Source organism: Chiloscyllium plagiosum, unplaced genomic scaffold (genome assembly GCF_037043375.1).
Source record: "Chiloscyllium plagiosum isolate Xiang-an unplaced genomic scaffold, Cpla_swu_hap1 HiC_scaffold_25, whole genome shotgun sequence".
In the NCBI taxonomy this organism is placed as follows: domain Eukaryota; kingdom Metazoa; phylum Chordata; class Chondrichthyes; order Orectolobiformes; family Hemiscylliidae; genus Chiloscyllium; species Chiloscyllium plagiosum.
The window spans coordinates 46,205,348-46,223,420 of NW_028270163.1; the positions used below are offsets into that span (position 1 = coordinate 46,205,348).

The window sequence follows — 18,073 nt, forward strand, 5'->3', positions numbered from 1 at the left end:
AGCCGAGTGTGGTCCCGATGGTGGTAAAAGACACAGGGAACTTTAAAGGCAACAGCGGGTAGCAACATAAGGGGAAGGAAACTTTAGAACTGAGGGTGGAGGCAGGAAAAGGGGAACCAGCTAAGGAAGTCCCGTCATGGCAATGGATACCGAGAACTTTAATAGTGAGAATGGCTACTGGGATTTCAATTTCAAACTTTCAATATCAAAGGTTTAACCTTATCCGACAACATTATTTGGAATTTTACAGTGGCTTTGTGGAGGAGAAGCTCGGAGCTAAATATGTGGAAGGCCGTAGTATGGAATTTGCAAAATCATATGAAGAAAGCAGTCCTTCCATTCCAGTATTCTTCATTCTCTCACCAGGAGTTGATCCACTTAAGGATGTGGAGGCATTGGGTAGGTGCCTTAAATGAGGCAATTAATTTATACATATTTGTGGAAGAATTCAAATCTCTGGCTCCAATTTAAATGGGAAAATTTACTTGCTGCTGTAATTTCAAAGCCCAACATATATTAACTCTCAGACATCATTTAAATTTCACCAGCTAATTTTCAATCTGTTCCGTGTGTGGAAGTCAATAAAAGAGGCATAAATTCCCCCACACAATGAACTAGTATGTGAGCAAAACCAGTTACAGTGACTGATTCTGCAAGGTTTCCATTCATCAGTTTGCCAGGGAGAAGAGGGTTGAAATTGGGGCTGAGGCTGAAGGGGGAGCAACATATCCATGGTACTACCTCAAGCAGTTTGTCATTTTGCTTGTCACTGGGGCTTTTGTGGCATCAGGATCCTGGACCTCCACAGGCTCGGGTAATGAATTCACTTTCCTTTCCAAGACAATGAATTAGGCTACAACCTTGGTCCTGCACAAGCATTATATTATGTAACTAACTTGTGAGAAAGTTGAATTTTAAGAAGCTCTGTTGTTGCTAAGTGTCTGCAAGTGCTGTGGAGTGATTCTGGAATTGATGTTCATTGATGGACTTAGCAAACAGTGGTCTTGTATTCTCACATGGTTTACAGAGGAGGAGGCGACCTTTCCACTTAAAGCCTGCAATGGCAGTGGGAGTTGTAGTGACATAACATCTTAGTCAGTAGTATGATAGTGCAATGCAGCATAGGGAATAGAGAAGAAAATCTTTGCACAGTGCAATCAGCCATGTTGCAAAATGATACTTTCATGTTTTCTGACAGTGACAGTAGAAGGAAACAAAAACTAGCAGCAGGGGTCGATCATTGAACCTGCTTCACCATTCATTACAGTTATCACTGATCTTGACTTTCAACTCCATTTTTCCAGCCATTCCCCATATTCCTTCATTTCTTCAGAGACCAAAAATCTGTCTATTGCAGCCTTAAATGCATCCAACAGTGGAGGATACAGAATCTATCCAGATATAGAATTACAAAGCTTCAATATTCTTTGAGTGAAGTAATTTAATCTCATCTCAGTCCAAATGGTTGGTTGCTTATCCTAAGACTCTGTCTGCATGTTTTAGATTTCTCGAATGGCAAAAGCAATCTCTCAATGTTTACTAATCAAGTTCCTTGAGAATCTTACATGCTTCAATGAGAACACCTCTAATCTCTCTTCCCTAATTGCAGAGAGATATTTACTGAACAACCTGTTCAGAAAAGGTGTTGCACTCTTCTGGAGCAGGTAGGACTTGAGCCCAAACTTCTGGGCTCAAAAGTAGGGATACTACCACTGTCCACAGGAGACCTCTAAACTGCAGTGAATATTCCCACATGCTACAGTCCCTGCCATCACGATCCCTGTCATGCCAGTCCAACCTTATTTATTTGAAGGAACTCCTTACTGGACCAATTGCCACACCCAGTACTCACATATGGTGCCACATCAAAGTTAAGTTCTAGAAACATAGAACTTAGGAGTAGGAGAAGGCCATTCAGTCCTTGAAGCTACTCCATAATTTGATAAGATATTGGCCAACATATTACGGTCTCAACTTCAAATTTGTGATTCAGTTAACAAGACACCAAGTTCACTCAACCATCAAGTTCAGCCTTCTCTCCATTCAGATTTTCTATAAACTTTCTGTTTCTCACCTTTGTGCACATGAGACTCCATGTGCCAAATTTTTGCCTACTTCCTTAACCTAAATATCTCCCCTTGCTGGCTCATTAACTCCTCTTGACAACTTAATTACCAATTGATCTTGCCGTCAGCAGCATATTTAGCTACCTTACATTCAGTCCCTTCATCCAAACTGTTGATGTACATTGTAAGTACTTGTGGCCCAGCACGGTGGCACTCAACAAGTTACAACTTATCTTAGCTAACTAATCCTTTACCCATGTTAATATCTTAACCCCTACACCATGTGTTCTTATCTTGTGTAGTACCCTTTTAGGGGTTAAGATTGTTCTGAATGCCTTTCTAAGTTAGTGGCCTATGTATGTCAGAACAAGTGTGGCTGTGCAGAAAGTCATTCTTGACTTTCTGAAAGCAGAACTCAGAGGGGAAGGTTGGTGCAAAGAAAAGCAGATGGATTTGAAGCACGAGATCCATGATCAGCCCAACAAGAGCTTACTGAACATATTAATTTTCAGGTGAAATGGAAGTTCGGAATTGGCTTAAAGCAAAAGCAGAATCCTCAATATTCTCAGTGATGCTAAATCAAATGGACATTGTAATAAAGTATAATATCAACATTAGGAATGTCCTTGCAGACCATTCAAAAAAGCCGGCAAAGAATAAGCTTAATTGTTGCTATAAGTTCCAAGATAAATGTGACTTGAAAAATATTATTCACCCATTAACCCTTTTGCTTACGATCAGATAAATACCATGCATCAAATGTAATTGTAGTAAATTGTTCTCACTGTTTAATAGTCTTTCTAAGCTCATTTCTGTTAAAGTACTTTTTTATATATATGAATACTATATATAAGTACATCTATGTTTGCAAAGTTGGATAATAGAAATGCAGCAATTTTGATATTTCCAATGTCATCATCAGAAAGTGTTATTCCTAACAATGGCAAATTTCATAACATACACTCAAGATAATATTTGTGCTGTTATTCACAGAAGCCTTAACACAGGTTTATAATATCTTTTTTATTTGTTTATAGGCAAGAAATTGGGCTTTACCATTGACAATGGCAAATTTCATAATGTATCGTTGGGACAGGGACAGGAAATAGTGGCAGAGCAAGCTTTGGATGAAGCAGCTGCAGATGGACACTGGGTTATTCTTCAGGTAATAAATACATTTAAAGTGTCAATGTTATACAATGTAAAACTGTACATTCAATCAACCAAATTACCATTTTCTTTAGCTGCTTTAAAGGTTATGTCGATGGTCAGCCAAAAAATCTTGACAATTTTTTAGACACTTTGAAATTTTTAAAAAGTCTTTTTTACCATTTTTTTCAGTCAGTTTAAATGTTTTCCAATTATTTTATAGTGGGAGGAATCTCATTTTAATACAGAATGTGGTATGGTATGCTGTAGAAAATGTAGGAGAAAGTGAGGACTGCAGATGCTGGAGTACCAGAGTTGAAAAATGTGGTGCTGGAAAAACACAGCAGGCCAGGCAGCATCCGAGGAGCAGGAGAATTGACGTTTCGGGCATGAGCCTGAAGAAGGGCTTATGCCCGAAACGTCGATTCTCCTGCTCCTCGGATGCTGCCTGACCTGCTGTGTTTTTCCAGCACCACATTTTTCAACAACTGTAGAAAATGTAGGCAGAGTTATTTGATTTTATTTATTTGCTTTCTTTATTCCACTAATTACATAAAATATTTTCGTTCTTTTCTTAATGAATAAAATTGAGAACATTTGTAGGGACATGATAAGTAGCCTGTCAGTGTGTCAATGTGTAAGAGCCCCTCAAACTGACAACAGCTTAGGCTAAAAGATCAATGGATTAATAGGCAAGACACAGCAAGGCAAGGCAATGCATGGACACTGCAAGCAGCTCTCAGATGCAGCCTGGTACATCACATAAGCTGATGACAGTCATATGTGCAAAATGTTCCTGCTGCAGCCTTCTCAATAGTCATCAGTGTGACCTGAGTTGCAACTTAACAGTGTATTGGAGAGCTCCCATAATGGTTATGTTGGGTTGGCAGATTTATGTCCTGATATGTTATTGCCCAGTGTCCAGCATGGATATCCACCAGGTATCCATTGCTGTTTTCCTTGTTGGGTTTTCCCAACATTTAGCTTGGTTGTTGAGCTTTGTAATGGAGGCTGAATATTAATTCAGCAAGTTACAGTATTAACAAGGCATTACACAAGCATTAACTCCAGTCAATTAATGAGAATCTGACCACGCTACTTGTGAAAGAATAAAAGACAGAACAGGTTGATTTCAGTGTAAGGATGGGCCTTATCAAACTTCTTGTCCAATTCCGTCACAGCCCACATCATTCAGACTCCTATAAGATGTATCCTTAGTGTCTAACTTTTTAAAAAAATAATAAAGGGTAAAAGTGTATTATAGGGATATTTCCTTGAAGTACAGTTCATAGCAGTCAGTAAAGCCAGAAGGGTTGTTCTTGGCAAAGGTAATTTGACCAAATAAATTGTGAAACCTCTGGGCCATTCACAGATAACATTGCAGGATCCAGACTATGTTTAATATAATGCTCTTTTATATGTGTAACATAAAGACTCCAAAAAATATTTATAATATTTCAACCAAGGATATGAAAATGCCCTATAGCTAACACAAGATGACCTTTTGTGCAGAATGAAAGTTAAATGACCAGTAGTAAAAAGAAACGCTCATCTATAAGTGAAGTGGTAACTCTTCTAAGAACGCACTCAAAGTATGCCTTAAATCTAAATTGCCATAGAGTTAGTCTATGTAGATTTTAGTTTGATTGTCACAGCAAAGGTGTTCAAATGTGAAATCTTGTACAATTCATTCTATCAATCTCTTGCAATTCAATTTTTTAAATTTATCAGTCTCCATGGGGATCATTACACTTTGTCCTACTGTGTAACTACTGTTGTCAGGGTAATCTTTAAACTACTCCCATGATTGATTTCCTTTCTTTGCAATTTCTTATTTCCATGCAAACTATCTCTATATTTTGATATTCCTAGTCAAAATAATTTTTCAATATTACACTTTTCATTGACAGAGCTATCTCACCTCCTTTTCCTTTCTTCCTGCCCTTCCAAGATGTCATATATCTTTTAATATTCAGTTCCCTGTCGTCTTCATGTTGCAACCATGGCTTTAATAATGGCTATCGTATCATACTTATTTCTAGTGCCCATATCAATTTGTCCATCTTGTTCGGAATGCTACACATATTCCAATAAAACAGTCTTCAGTTCTGTTTTTGGACCATTGTTCATCAGTCTAACCTTATTTGTCATTGCATTCTTATGTTTGTACATGTTGTTCCTCCCTGTCACACAGATTAGCATGCTCAAGATTTTCATTTCCAAATCTCATTTCAAATGAACCATTCCATTTTTATAAATTCTTGAGGATTTAGAGAGGGCTTTAAATGAGTTACATAATTCTCCATGACAGTTGTATCATCACAGTTCAGGTGAAGGCCGTTCAAATGATACAGGTATAGGTGCTTCTTTTTCCAAGCATTGTTATCAGCGCTGCTTAAATTGGATCCCATTGCTCCCTCACTAATCCTTGAACCACACATTCAACTTGCCATTAAATTAATAAATAAATTTTAAGCAACTAATGTTTATTCAAATCGTGCCAAATTAGTCAAGAATGATAAATGTCTATGATATATTTCTAGAATTATTGATCAGTTCTTCATATATTTGGATTAAATCTTTTGCAGAACATTCATCTAGTTGCTAAATGGCTGGGTACATTGGATAAGAAAGTGGAACTTTATAGTTTTAACAGCCACAACGATTATCGTGTATTTATGACTGCTGAGCCAGCAGGATCACCTGAGTCACATATTATTCCCCAAGGATTATTAGAAAATTCCATTAAAATCACCAATGAACCCCCAACAGGAATGTATGCCAACCTTCACAAAGCTTTGGACTTATTTAACCAGGTAAAAATAAAATACAAATAATCTTGACCTTACTCATAGCCTAGTCATTGGGGCAGTTTTTCTTAATGTTAGATTTCTTTCGAAGGCAAAGCACTGCTTGAAATGCTGGATATCTGAAATAAAAAAAGAAAGTGCTGGAGAAGCTCAGCTGATCAGAAAGCCTTGATGGAGAGAGAAACAGAATAAATGTTTCGAGTCCAATATGACTGTGCTTTGAAACAGGACTTAGATTTCTTTTTGGCCTTTTTCTGTCAGCTCAGATATATTACCATTTGAAATTTGGATTGCAAATAAAAATGCAGTTGTACTGGACGCAATGAATTTTTGAAATATCTGCTTTCACATGCTGAAATTTATAATGGTGTTTAAAAGTTATTTTTAAGCTATACTCAAGAGCTTTCAACTTTTTTTTAAATTCAGCGGTACTTAGTCCAACCTTTACTGCACAGATTGAAAGTCCTTGAGTTGGTGAGCCACCTTTTGAATAGAACTGAGTGGTATCCTAGGCCATTTCAGTTGTTCTTTAAGAAGCAACTACGCTGTTGTGGATGAGGACATGTGCAAGACAGACAGATTACACCTAATTAGATATGGAACTGAATTTCTTGTGCAGTCAACTGTTAGTGCTCTTGTGGAGGATTCAAATTAATTTGACAATGGTGTGGGAACTAAGAGAGGAACACGAAGAGAGGAATACTACGATACACGGAATACTGGAAGAAATAGATAGCACTTAATAGAGGATAGTAAGTTAATAGTTGAGTTCAGAAAAAGGAGAAAGGAACCTGGTTCAAAGAAACGATGGCTCAGTTTGATAACATGGCTGCCTCTCAGCGCCAGGGACCTGGGTTTGATTCCAACCTCGGGCAACTGTCCACCTGGAGTTTGCACATTCTCCCCATGTCTGCATGGGTTTCCTCTGGGTGCTCCGGTTTCCTCCCACAATACAAAATATGTGAAAGTCAGGTGAATTAGCCATGCTAAATTGTCCATAGTGTAAGGTGCATTAATGAGGGGTAAATATAAGGTAGGGGAATGGGTCTGCTTGAGTTTCTATTCGGAGAGTCGGTGTGGACTTGTTAGGTTGAAGGGCCTGTTTCCATACTGTAGGGAATCTAATAAGTGTGGCCAAGTGGTCTAAGGCACTGAATTTAAGCTCCAGTCTCTGTTGAGTCATGAGTTCGAATGCCACCACTACCACTATCATGGGTGATATACCTGCAAGAGATCTGGGTAGCTTCAAGTTCGTGATGCTTTATTTTCTTGTGGGTGTTTGCTGCTCCTCAGGCCTCTGATACTCTCACTGATGAAAGTAGGAAAACTGGTGACAGACTCAGAAAACAGTGAGCGCTCCAGCTGTGCCACACCTCCTCAGATCCCTGCCATCCCCATGCTTTAAGGCAGCATGGTGGCTCAGTGGTTAGCACTGCTACCTCCCAGCACCAATGAGCCGGGTTCGTTCCAGCCTTGGTTGACAGTCTGCGTGGAGTTTGCACATTCTCCCTGTGTCTGCTGGGTTTCCTCCAGGTGCTCCTGTTTCCTCCCACAGTCCAAAGATATGTAGGTCAAGCAAATTGCCCATAGTGTTAGGTGCATTAGTCAGGGGTAAATATAGGGTAGGGGATTGGGCCTGGGTGGGTTACTCTTCAGAGGGTTAATGTGGACTTGTCGGCCATAAGGGCCTGTTTCCATACTGTAGGGAATCTAATTGAAAGGCAAAACTGGGGTGTTAATTTTTTTGGATATAAGGTGTTCAAGAATGTAAAAAAGAGAAAGGGTTAGTAGTACTGATAGGGGAAATCATAACATTGCTGGGGAAAGAAGTTCCAACAGGGGTCAGGGAAAAATCTATTTGTTTATACCCAACAAGTGGAACAAGTGAAATTACATTCCTCTGTGTTACATATAGGCCACCAACGAGTGAGAAGGATGTAGATGAACAAGTTTGCAAGAAATTAAATGTGCAAAATTATAGGGTGGTAAAAATGAGAAATATTTCTTATTCAAATATAAACTGGGACAGTAGAAGTGTAAAGAATAGTGAGGATGTGTTCATGAAACCTTTCTATACTAGAATATTTCCAACCCATCAAGAAGAGTGGCACTCCTAGACTTGGTTCTTGGGAATGAGATGAGCCAAGTGGATCAAGTGTCATTAGGAGGACATTAAGTGACAGTGATCGTTGTCACCCTAAACTTTATGATGCAATGTAAAAGTTCAAAGAACAATCCAAAATAAAAATGGTTAACTGGGGAAAATCCAATTCCAGTGGGGAACATCAGATCTGGGGCTGAATCAAATGGATTAAAATATTTGCAGGCTAAGACATTTCTGAATGGTAGGTTACCTTCAAAGAAGAAGAATTTCAGATCCAGTCCAGATCACAAAAAAGAAAAGATGCACTAATGATGGATAGGGAAAAAGTGAAGACTGCAGATACTGGAGATCAGAAAGTATGGTGCTGGAAAAACAGTCAGTCAGGCAGCATCCAAGGAGCAGAAGAGTCGACATTCATCCCTGATGAAGAGCTTATGCTCGAAACGTCGACTCTCCTGCGCCTCGGATGCTGCCTCACTGGCTGTGCTTTTCCAACATCACACTTGTTGAGTAATGATGGATGTTGAGTATAAATTATATCACAACTGAGATGTGAATGTTTTCAACAGAAAAGGACCGAAAGCCATATTAGTAGAAATGATAAACTCTTCTTAATTTCTTACACTCTTTACATCTTAGTTACATTACATGTGACGTTATCTGGCATTATTAATGATGCAGTTTAGTTATTAGCATTTAGTCACTAACCCCATTTACCATGGAAAATACAATTGACAGCCAGGCTCACTTTAGAAGATTCAGAGGTAAATTGGAACAAATCAGAGAATCAAAAAGGGATTGTGAAATGAGAATAGGATCCAACAAAAAAATGGATTGTCAGTGTCTTCTGTAGGTGTATAATGAGTAGAAAATCAGTAAAAGGGCTGATTGGAGACTTGAAAGGGGGTATTATGTGGAAAGAATAGCTGAGTTATTAAAGGGTAGCTGAGTTATTAAGTCAGTACTCTCCACATGTCTTTACAACAAATAAGACACTCCTCAGACCTCTGAAAAATGTTGATGTCATTTAGACCTTAAAAGGGCTTAAAGTTGATAAAAAGATATTAGAAAGGCTGGATGTAAAGAGCATAAAGCATGAAGACAGAATGAGATTCATCCAAAATTACCAGATGATGTAATAGTACAAATTGCAGAGTTACTTACCATCATTTTACAATCTTTCTTAGATTCAGTAATAGTGTTAGAGGACTAGACAATTGGAAATATTACGTCATTGTTCAAAAAAAGGGGGAAACCCACAACTTTGATGGTAGAGAAACTGTTAGAAACAATGATTCAGGCCAAACTTAATCACAGCAATGAAGGTGGGTTAATTGGCAAATCTAGGATGGACTTCTTAAGGAAAACCATGATAGAATAACTAGCTGAAGGTTTTAAATAGGTAGGTAACAGAGAGAGTTGATGTAGGCAATACGGTGAGTGTGGTTTCTCCGGACTTCCAAAAGGTGTTTGATATAGTGCAACATAACAGACTTGTAAACAAAGTTAAAGCTTATAGAATAAAAGAGACAATAGCAACATGGATACATAATTATCTGATGAACTGGAAACAAACGTATTAGGTAATGGATGCTTTTCAGGCTGGAGGAAGGTACGTAGCAAAATTCCCTAAGGATCAACATGGGATCCTTGTTACCCTGATAAATATTAATTGAGTAGAACTTGATACACAGGACAGAATTTTATTATTTGTGAGTTATACTTGGCAACATTGTGAACTGTGAGTGGATAGCTGTGAACTTCAAAGGGACATAGGCAGTTTGGTGGAATGGGAGGACAGGATGCAGCTAAGTTCAATATCAGAAATGTGAAGGGATTCATTACGAAGAACATGGAGAGACAATATAAGATAAAGGGCATGAATTAAAGTGGGTGCAGAAAAGATGGAACTGAATTCATATGCACTAAGTAATTTAGGTGGAAGGACAGATTTAAAGAATGGTTAGTAAAGCATTTGATATCGTAGACTTTAGTAATACAGCCAGAGAGTAAAAGCAAGGTAGTTGTATTAAAATCACTGATCAAGTATTGCGTCTAGTTCCTGGTAACACACATAGGAAAAATGTGAAGGCATTGGAGGTCATGCAGAAAATGTCTATGTAAATGTTACCAGAGATAAGGGACTTCAGTTAGAAAACTGGTGAAGTTAGAATTGTTTTTTTGTGAAAAGAAGACTGAGAGGATATTTCATAGAAGTCTTCAAAATCATGCAAGTTCTGGACAGTCATTAGGAAGAAACTGTTCCCACTTATGAAGGGGTTGAGAGGGCACAGATTTAAAGTAAGAATTAAAAGAAGCAAAAGCAATTGTTTCTTGTAGCAGTGGAATGCACTGCCTGACACTGTAGGGGAGCCAGGTTCAATTGAAGTATTTGAAAGGAAATTATACTATCTGGAAAAAAAGCTCAAAATTACAGAGAGAAGGATGGAAAATGATAGTAGGTGAATTGTTTATTCGGAGAGTCAATGCAGGTATGTTGGACTGAATGACTTCCTTCTGCACTGTAACAGTTCTGTGATTCTGTGAAATCAGGATGATGTATGATTTGCAGGAAGAATTGCCACAAATCATCTGCATTTCACCTAACTTATACAAGTATTTTGAATTGGAAGTCAAAACAGAGCACATGTTCTATGATATATTATATTACACATTGCTGAACTATAATGAAAATGACAAATTTTAACATTTGGGCAAGTGAGATATAAAAAGTGATAGGTTGCTTAGATACTCAGAACTTAACTCTTTTCCCCCATTGTTGATTTTAATCTGTGTGGTTCAGCAAGAAAATAAAACACTCATACAAAATAGGAGGCAACTTCCTAAATTAATCCAAATATTACATCAAAGATATGCTGTGATGGCATGTTCACTGGACCTGTGGGAGAAGTCTGCTCTGATTTTCCACACAATGCTAAAGCAGATCTGTAATCTGAAGGCTACCCCAATATAAGTTGGACCGAAAGGAGAAAGGGTGCTTCTGGCCTCACATGGAAAGCCACATATTCCCAACCCTACACTCCAACTTTAACCTACCCCTACCTAGTCCTTCTACTCTAGTCCATTGACTGTTATTACTATTCATAGAATAATTGCAGAGAAGACAGGCAATTCTCCCCATCTTAATTATCAAAAGATTAGTAAAGTCTGTACATTAGAGCATCCATTTGTTTCCTGAATTAATATAAAGTCATTACAACGTTACCCTGATTTGGAAAGATGCATGGCCAGCAAGCACCATACAGGCGGTAAATTCTAATTGTGAAATCACTGTTGTCTTGCTATATCGCTGATTATAAATTCAGTGTAGAAAATAACATGTGGTATCAAGAGTACAATGCACAGCTAATTCTTATTGGTTCAAACTACTATTATAAACTTATGGATTTTTGATTAAACCAATGGGCATATGATGAGTCATATATTTGGCACATTAATCATTTATATTTGCAACCTTTAACAACAATAATGCAAATACCTTGATATTAGCAATTAATGTTGATACAATATTAATCTTACGAATTATTTTATTAATAGTTAAGAGTCCTTAACTGTTTATTTCTTTTTAACGCAGGATACCTTGGAGATGTGTTCCAAAGAATCAGAATTCAAATGCATCCTTTTCGCTCTCTGTTATTTTCATGCCGTGGTTGCTGAGAGGCGTAAATTCGGAGCACAAGGATGGAACAGAGCCTACCCATTTAACAATGGAGATCTTACAATTTCTGTTTATGTTCTGTACAACTATTTGGAAGCTAATCCCAAGGTATAAAGTAAACAAAGTTAGTCATGTAGATCTCCAATTTCGAATGGATGAAAACTTGAAAAAATCATTTCAGTCTGCAACATGATAAATTTATGTGATCAAACTGACAAATATTTTCATATTATGGAGTGGATGAAAGAAGTTAACAAGCAATTTATTCCTTCTGATCCCACTGCCTTCTCAATGGTGTTGATATTAATCTCTCCTTCATAGTTGGTAAGGAAGAACAACTGTTTCCACGCTCTAGGGAATCTAATCTAATCTTAACACTAGAGAGAGAAAGGGGGAATGGATTGGGGACTGGAACTACAAATGTATGGAAATAAGGTACAATAGATAGCAGAGCAGCTGTACATTTAAATTGTGCCAGTTTTCACTTCTTACAACTGTCCTCTAAGCAAGAGAGAGATTTGTGTTACAAGTTATGCTCATAAGAAGGACTGTCCACAATCAATTTGATCATTCTGTTACTTTAGATCAATTAACCAGATGGATTTATGAGACATGAGAGAAAATAAGAGCAGTAAAACAACTATGTTATGGGGGTTGTCAGTGTCAAGGTGTGATCTTAATTTGGTGTAGTTTGTTCACTACTACATATTGATAGAAGGGCTGGGGGGGCGAGGTACATAGGAACAGTAGTAGGCCATTCAGCCCATCGAGACTATTCCACCATTCAATGAGATCGTAGCTGATATATGGCCTAATTCTATACACCTTGCTGTGGTTCTGTTCGCCGAGCTGGAAGTTTTTGTTGCAAACGTTTCGTCCCCTGTCTAGGTGACATCCTCAGTGCTTGGGAGCCTCCTGTGAAGCGCTTCTGCGGTGTTTCCTCCGGCGTTTATAGTGGCCTGTCCCTGCTGCTTCCGGTTGTCAGTTTCAGCTGTCCGCTGTAGTGGCTGGTATATTGGGTCCAGGTCAATGTGTTTGTTGATGGAGTTTGTGGATGAGTGCCATGCTTCTAGGAATTCCCTGGCTGTTCTTTGTTTGGCTTGCCCCATAATGGTAGTGTTGTCCCAGTCGAATTCATGTTGCTTGTCGTCTGCGTGTGTGGCTACTAGGGATAGCAGGTCATGTCGTTTCGTGGCTAGTTGGTGTTCATGGATGCGGATCGTTAGCTGTCTTCCTGTTTGTCCTATATAGTGTTTTATGCAGTCTTTGCATGGGATTTTGTACACTACATTAGTTTTGCTCATGCTGGGTATCGGGTCCTTCGTTCTGGTGAGTTGTTGTCTGAGTGTGGCTGTTGGTTTGTGTGCTGTTATAAGTCCTAGTAGTCGCAGTAGTCTGGCTGTCAGTTCAGAGATGTTCTTGATGTATGGTAGTGTGGCTAGTCCTTTGGGTTGTGGCATGTCCTCGTTCCGTTGTCTTTCCCTTAGGCATCTGTTGATGAAATTGTGAGGATATCCGTTTTTGGCGAATACCTTGTATAGGTGTTCCTCTTCCTCTTTTTGCAGTTCTGGTGTGCTGCAGTGTGTTGTGGCCCTTTTGAATAGTGTCTTTATGCAACTTCGTTTGTGTGTATTGGGGTGGTTGCTTTCATAGTTCAGGACTTGGTCTGTGTGTGTGGCTTTCCTGTATACCTTGGTGGTGAATTCTCCGTTTGGTGTTCTCTGTACCATCACGTCTGGGAATGGGAGTTGGTTGTCCTTTTCTTCCTCTCTCGTGAATCGGATTCCTGTGAGTGTGGAGTTGATGATCCGGTGTGTTTTCTCTATTTCCGTGTTTTTAATGATTACAAAGGTGTCATCAACGTATCTGTCCCAGAGTTTGGGTTGAATTTGTGGTAAGACTGTTTGTTCTAACCTTTGCATTACTGCTTTCCATTCCTAGACGTGATGGTACAGAGAACACCAAACGGAGAATTCACCACAAAGGTACACAGGAAAGCCACACACACAGACCAAGTCCTGAACTATGAAAGCAACCACCCCAATACACACAAACGAAGTTGCATAAAGACACTATTCAAAAGGGCCACAACACACTGCAGCATACCAGAACTGCAAAAAGAGGAAGAGGAACACCTATACAAGGTATTCGCCAAAAACGGATATCCTCGCAATTTCATCAACAGATGCCTAAGGGAAAGACAACGGAACAAGGACATGCCGCAACCCAAAGGACTAGCCACACTACCATACATCAAGAACATCTCTGAACTGACAGCCAGACTACTGTGACCACTAGGACTTATAACAGCCACACTCAGACAACAACTCACCAGAACGATGCACCCGATACCCAGCATGAGCAAAACTAATGTAGTGTACAAAATCCCATGCAAGGACTGCACAAAACACTATATAGGACAAACAGGAAGACAGCTAATGATCCGCATCCATGAACACCAACTAGCCACGAAACGACATGACCAGCTATCCCTAGTAGCCACACACGCAGACGACAAGCAACATGAATTCGACTGGGACAACACTATCATTATAGGGCAAGCCAAACAAAGAACAGCCAGGGAATTCCTAGAAGCATGGCACTCATCCACAAACTCCATTAACAAACACATCGACCTGGACCCAATATACCGGCCACTACAGCGGACAGCTGAAACTGACAACCGGAAGCGGCAGGGACAGGCCACTATAAATGCCAGAGGAAACACCACATAAGCGCTTCACAGGAGGCTCCCAAGCACTGAGGATGTCACCTAGACAGGGGACGAAACGTTTGCAACAAAAACTTCCAGCTCGGCGAACAGAACCACAGCAACGAGCACCCGAGCTACAAATCTTCTCATAAACTTTCTATACACCTTCCTTAATAATCCAAAGCCCTTAATATTTTTACTTAACAAAAATATATCTATCTCAGATTTAATTAACAACTGATCTAGCATCAGCTGTCATTTGTGAAAGAGAGTTCCAAACATCCACCTTTGTCAAAATGCTGCCTAAGATCTCTCTGGAATGATCTGGCCCTAATTTTTAGGCTATGTCCCTTCATGCTAGAATCTTCAACCAGTGGAAATAGTTTATCTTTATCCATCCTGTCTTCTTCTGTTAATATCTTGAAGACTTCAATCTCCCCTGAAGCTTCTAAATTCCAGAAAACAGACCTAATTTGTATAATCTTTCCTCAGTACTTAACCCGTTGAAGCGGTATCACAGATAAAGTGAAGCTTAAGATTTGTTGCATTGTTGATCCATTGAATGGAATAATCCTGAGGACCCAATAGTATTATTCATTTATATTTTTAAAACAGAAGCTCAGCAACTACAGTTTTTTTTTATCATGGCAAACTACATTTCATAATAGGTTCCCTGGGATGATTTACGCTATCTCTTTGGTGAAATAATGTATGGAGGCCACATCACTGATGACTGGGATCGCAAACTATGTCGTACCTATCTAGAGGAATACATCAAAAATGAAATGCTGGATGGAGAACTTTTGCTTGCACCAGGCTTCCCTATCCCACCCAATTCTGATTACAAAGTAAGATAAGCTTCTTTAAAAAGATTCATTATTGTCATATGTTAATATCAACTGCATTTTTATGTGTTTTTTATTATGTATCTTCCTGGCAATCAGTGTTCATGAAACCTGGTAGCATTGGTCTTACATTGTATTAAATTATGTTATTTGTGATGTAATACTAATCTGAAGATCCCAGACTGGGCAAATAAAAATATAAACAAGTGTTATCCTAGAATTCAAATACAACGATGGAGCTAATTGGGTTTAGGAGTTTCAGGATCGCCCCTTTAATGACCTTGAAGTCAGTCAACAGTTTTGGAAACCTCCATTGCAGTTGTGGGAACATTGGGCAACATGGTGGCTCAGTGGTTAGCACTGCTGCCTCGCAGCACCGGGGACTCAGGTTCAATTCCAACCTCGGGCGACTGTCTGTGTGGAATTTGCACATTCTCCCCATGTCTGCATGGGTTTGCTCCGGTTTCCTCCCACAGTCCAAAGATGTACAGGTCAGGGTGAGTTAGCCATGGTAAATTGCCCATAATGATAGGTGCATGAGTAGGGTAATGGGTCTGGGTGGGTTACTCTTTGGAGGGTCAGCGTGGACTTGTTGGGCCAAAGGGCCTGTTTCCTCACTGTAGGGAATCTAATCTAAAATGTCACCTACCTTTGGACTCAGTGCATCTTACAAGTCTGTGTAGTTTTTATTTTGGACTTCAACTGGGTATGCAGGAATTCCTTAGTTCTTAGCTTGATTCCCTTCATGCTAAATCAGCCAAATCTCAGATAAAAGCAGAAAATTATGTAAATATTCAACATGTCTGGCAGTATCTGTGGAGGGAGAAACAGTTGACAGTTGCCATGATTTTTTATCAGAACTGATAAAAGTTTGAAATGTAATAGCATTTATATTGATGAAATAGGGAAGAATGAAAAGGGAATAACTATAGAGTTTAATGCTCCTGCCCATATACTTTGATATGCACATACATTGACTGATTTTCTATCTTTTTAAATGCAATAAATTACTAATCCCCATCTCTTCATTTCAACGATTATAAAATCATAAGCAATCAGGCCTCCAGTCCCCTTGGCAAAAAACTCACAAGACCAACACTACAAATGAAGGTAAAATCATGTTTCCACTCTGCTTCCTTGTAAGTGGTGGAAGGGCTTTGTGGTGGTCAGGAGCTATCTACTTAATGTCTCATTTCTGATCTGCCATTGTAGCCATTCTCTTTATATGGCTGTTCCAATTTGTTTCCAGTCAATGTTAACACCCAGGGTATTGATAGCTGGAGAGTTAGTGATGGCAATGTCATTGAATGCTAAGGGAAGATGGTTAGATTCACTCATATTGGGAATGACCATTGCCAGACACTAGTGTGATGCAATATTACGTGCAGATGTATCAGTCCAAGCTTGGATATTGTCATCATCATCAAACATCTGTACTTCCTGCCTTATAATGGAAGAAAGATTATCGATGAAGCAGTTGAAAATAGTTGGACCAAGAGGGCTAGAATATAAGAACAAAGATGTACTGCAGAAGCTGCAAAAGGTTCTGCTCAGACCATATTTGGAATATTGTGAACAGTCTTAGGATGGGATGTCCAGGCACTGAGATAAGACCATAAGATAAAGGAGCATAATTAGGCCATTCGGCCCATCGAATCTGCTCCACTGTTTGATCGACCGATATGTTTCTCAACCCCATTCTCTTGCTTTCCAGCCTTTTATCCTTGATCCCATTACCAATCAAGAACCTATCTATCTCTGTCTTAAATACATTCAATGACTTGGCCTCAGCCCTCTGCAGCAATGAGTTCCACACATTAACTATCCACTGGATGAAGAAATGCCTTCTCGTGCTAGTTCTAAAGGGCCGTTCCTTCACTCTGAGATTGTGTACTCCACTCCTAGTCTCTTCGGTGATTGAAAACATCTTCTCCACGTCCACACTATTCAGGCCTCTCAGTATTCTGTTAAGTTTCATTGAGATATCCCTCTCATCCTTATAAACTCCATTGAGTACAGACCCTAGTCTTCAACCATACTTTATATGACAAGCCCTTCATCCCAGGGATAATTCTTGCAAACCTCCTTTGGAATCCCTCCCATACCACCACATCTTTCCTTAGGTACAGGACCCAATGTTGAAATGAATGCCAACATTGTATTAGCCTTCCTACTTGCATATTAACCTTACAAGGTTAACTAGTTAACTAGTCCTTAACTAGAGTCAAGTCCCTTTGTGCTTCAGATTTACAAAGCCTTTCCCATTTTGAAAATAGTCTACGCCTCTATTCTTCCTACTAAAGTGCATAATCCTCACACTTTCCCACATTGTATTCCATATGCCACTTCTTTGTTCTCTCTCCTAGTTGTCCAAGTCCTTTTTCAGCCTCCCCGCTTCCTCAACACTACCTGTCCCTCCACCTATATTTGTGTCAAATACAGAAACAATGGCCTAGTGGTATTATTGCTGCACTGTTAATCTGGAGACTCAGGTACTGTTTTGGGGACCCAGGTTTGGATCTTGCCATGGCAGATGATGGAATTTGAACTCAATTTAAAAATCTGGAATGAAGAGTCGAATGATGACCATGAATCCATTGCCAATTGTTAGAAATGGCCTTTAGGGAAGGAAACTGTCATCCTTACTTGGTCTGGCCTATGTGTAACCCTCCCTGACTCCAGTGATTCCTAAAAGATTGCTACCAAT

General features: G+C 39.3%; 1 protein-coding gene across 1 annotated transcript in view; it reads left to right on the forward strand.

Annotated features, from left to right (window-relative positions):
• LOC122562216 (dynein axonemal heavy chain 17-like) overlaps positions 1 to 18,073 on the forward strand; it is a 471,020-nt gene that overhangs the window by 438,940 nt on the left and 14,007 nt on the right. The window contains exons 71-75 of the mRNA XM_088000362.1: positions 251 to 399; positions 3,104 to 3,231; positions 5,804 to 6,031; positions 11,725 to 11,916; positions 15,190 to 15,369. Coding sequence (XP_087856488.1) covers positions 251 to 399; positions 3,104 to 3,231; positions 5,804 to 6,031; positions 11,725 to 11,916; positions 15,190 to 15,369 — 877 coding nt within the window. The remainder of the gene's footprint in view (positions 1 to 250; positions 400 to 3,103; positions 3,232 to 5,803; positions 6,032 to 11,724; positions 11,917 to 15,189; positions 15,370 to 18,073) is intronic.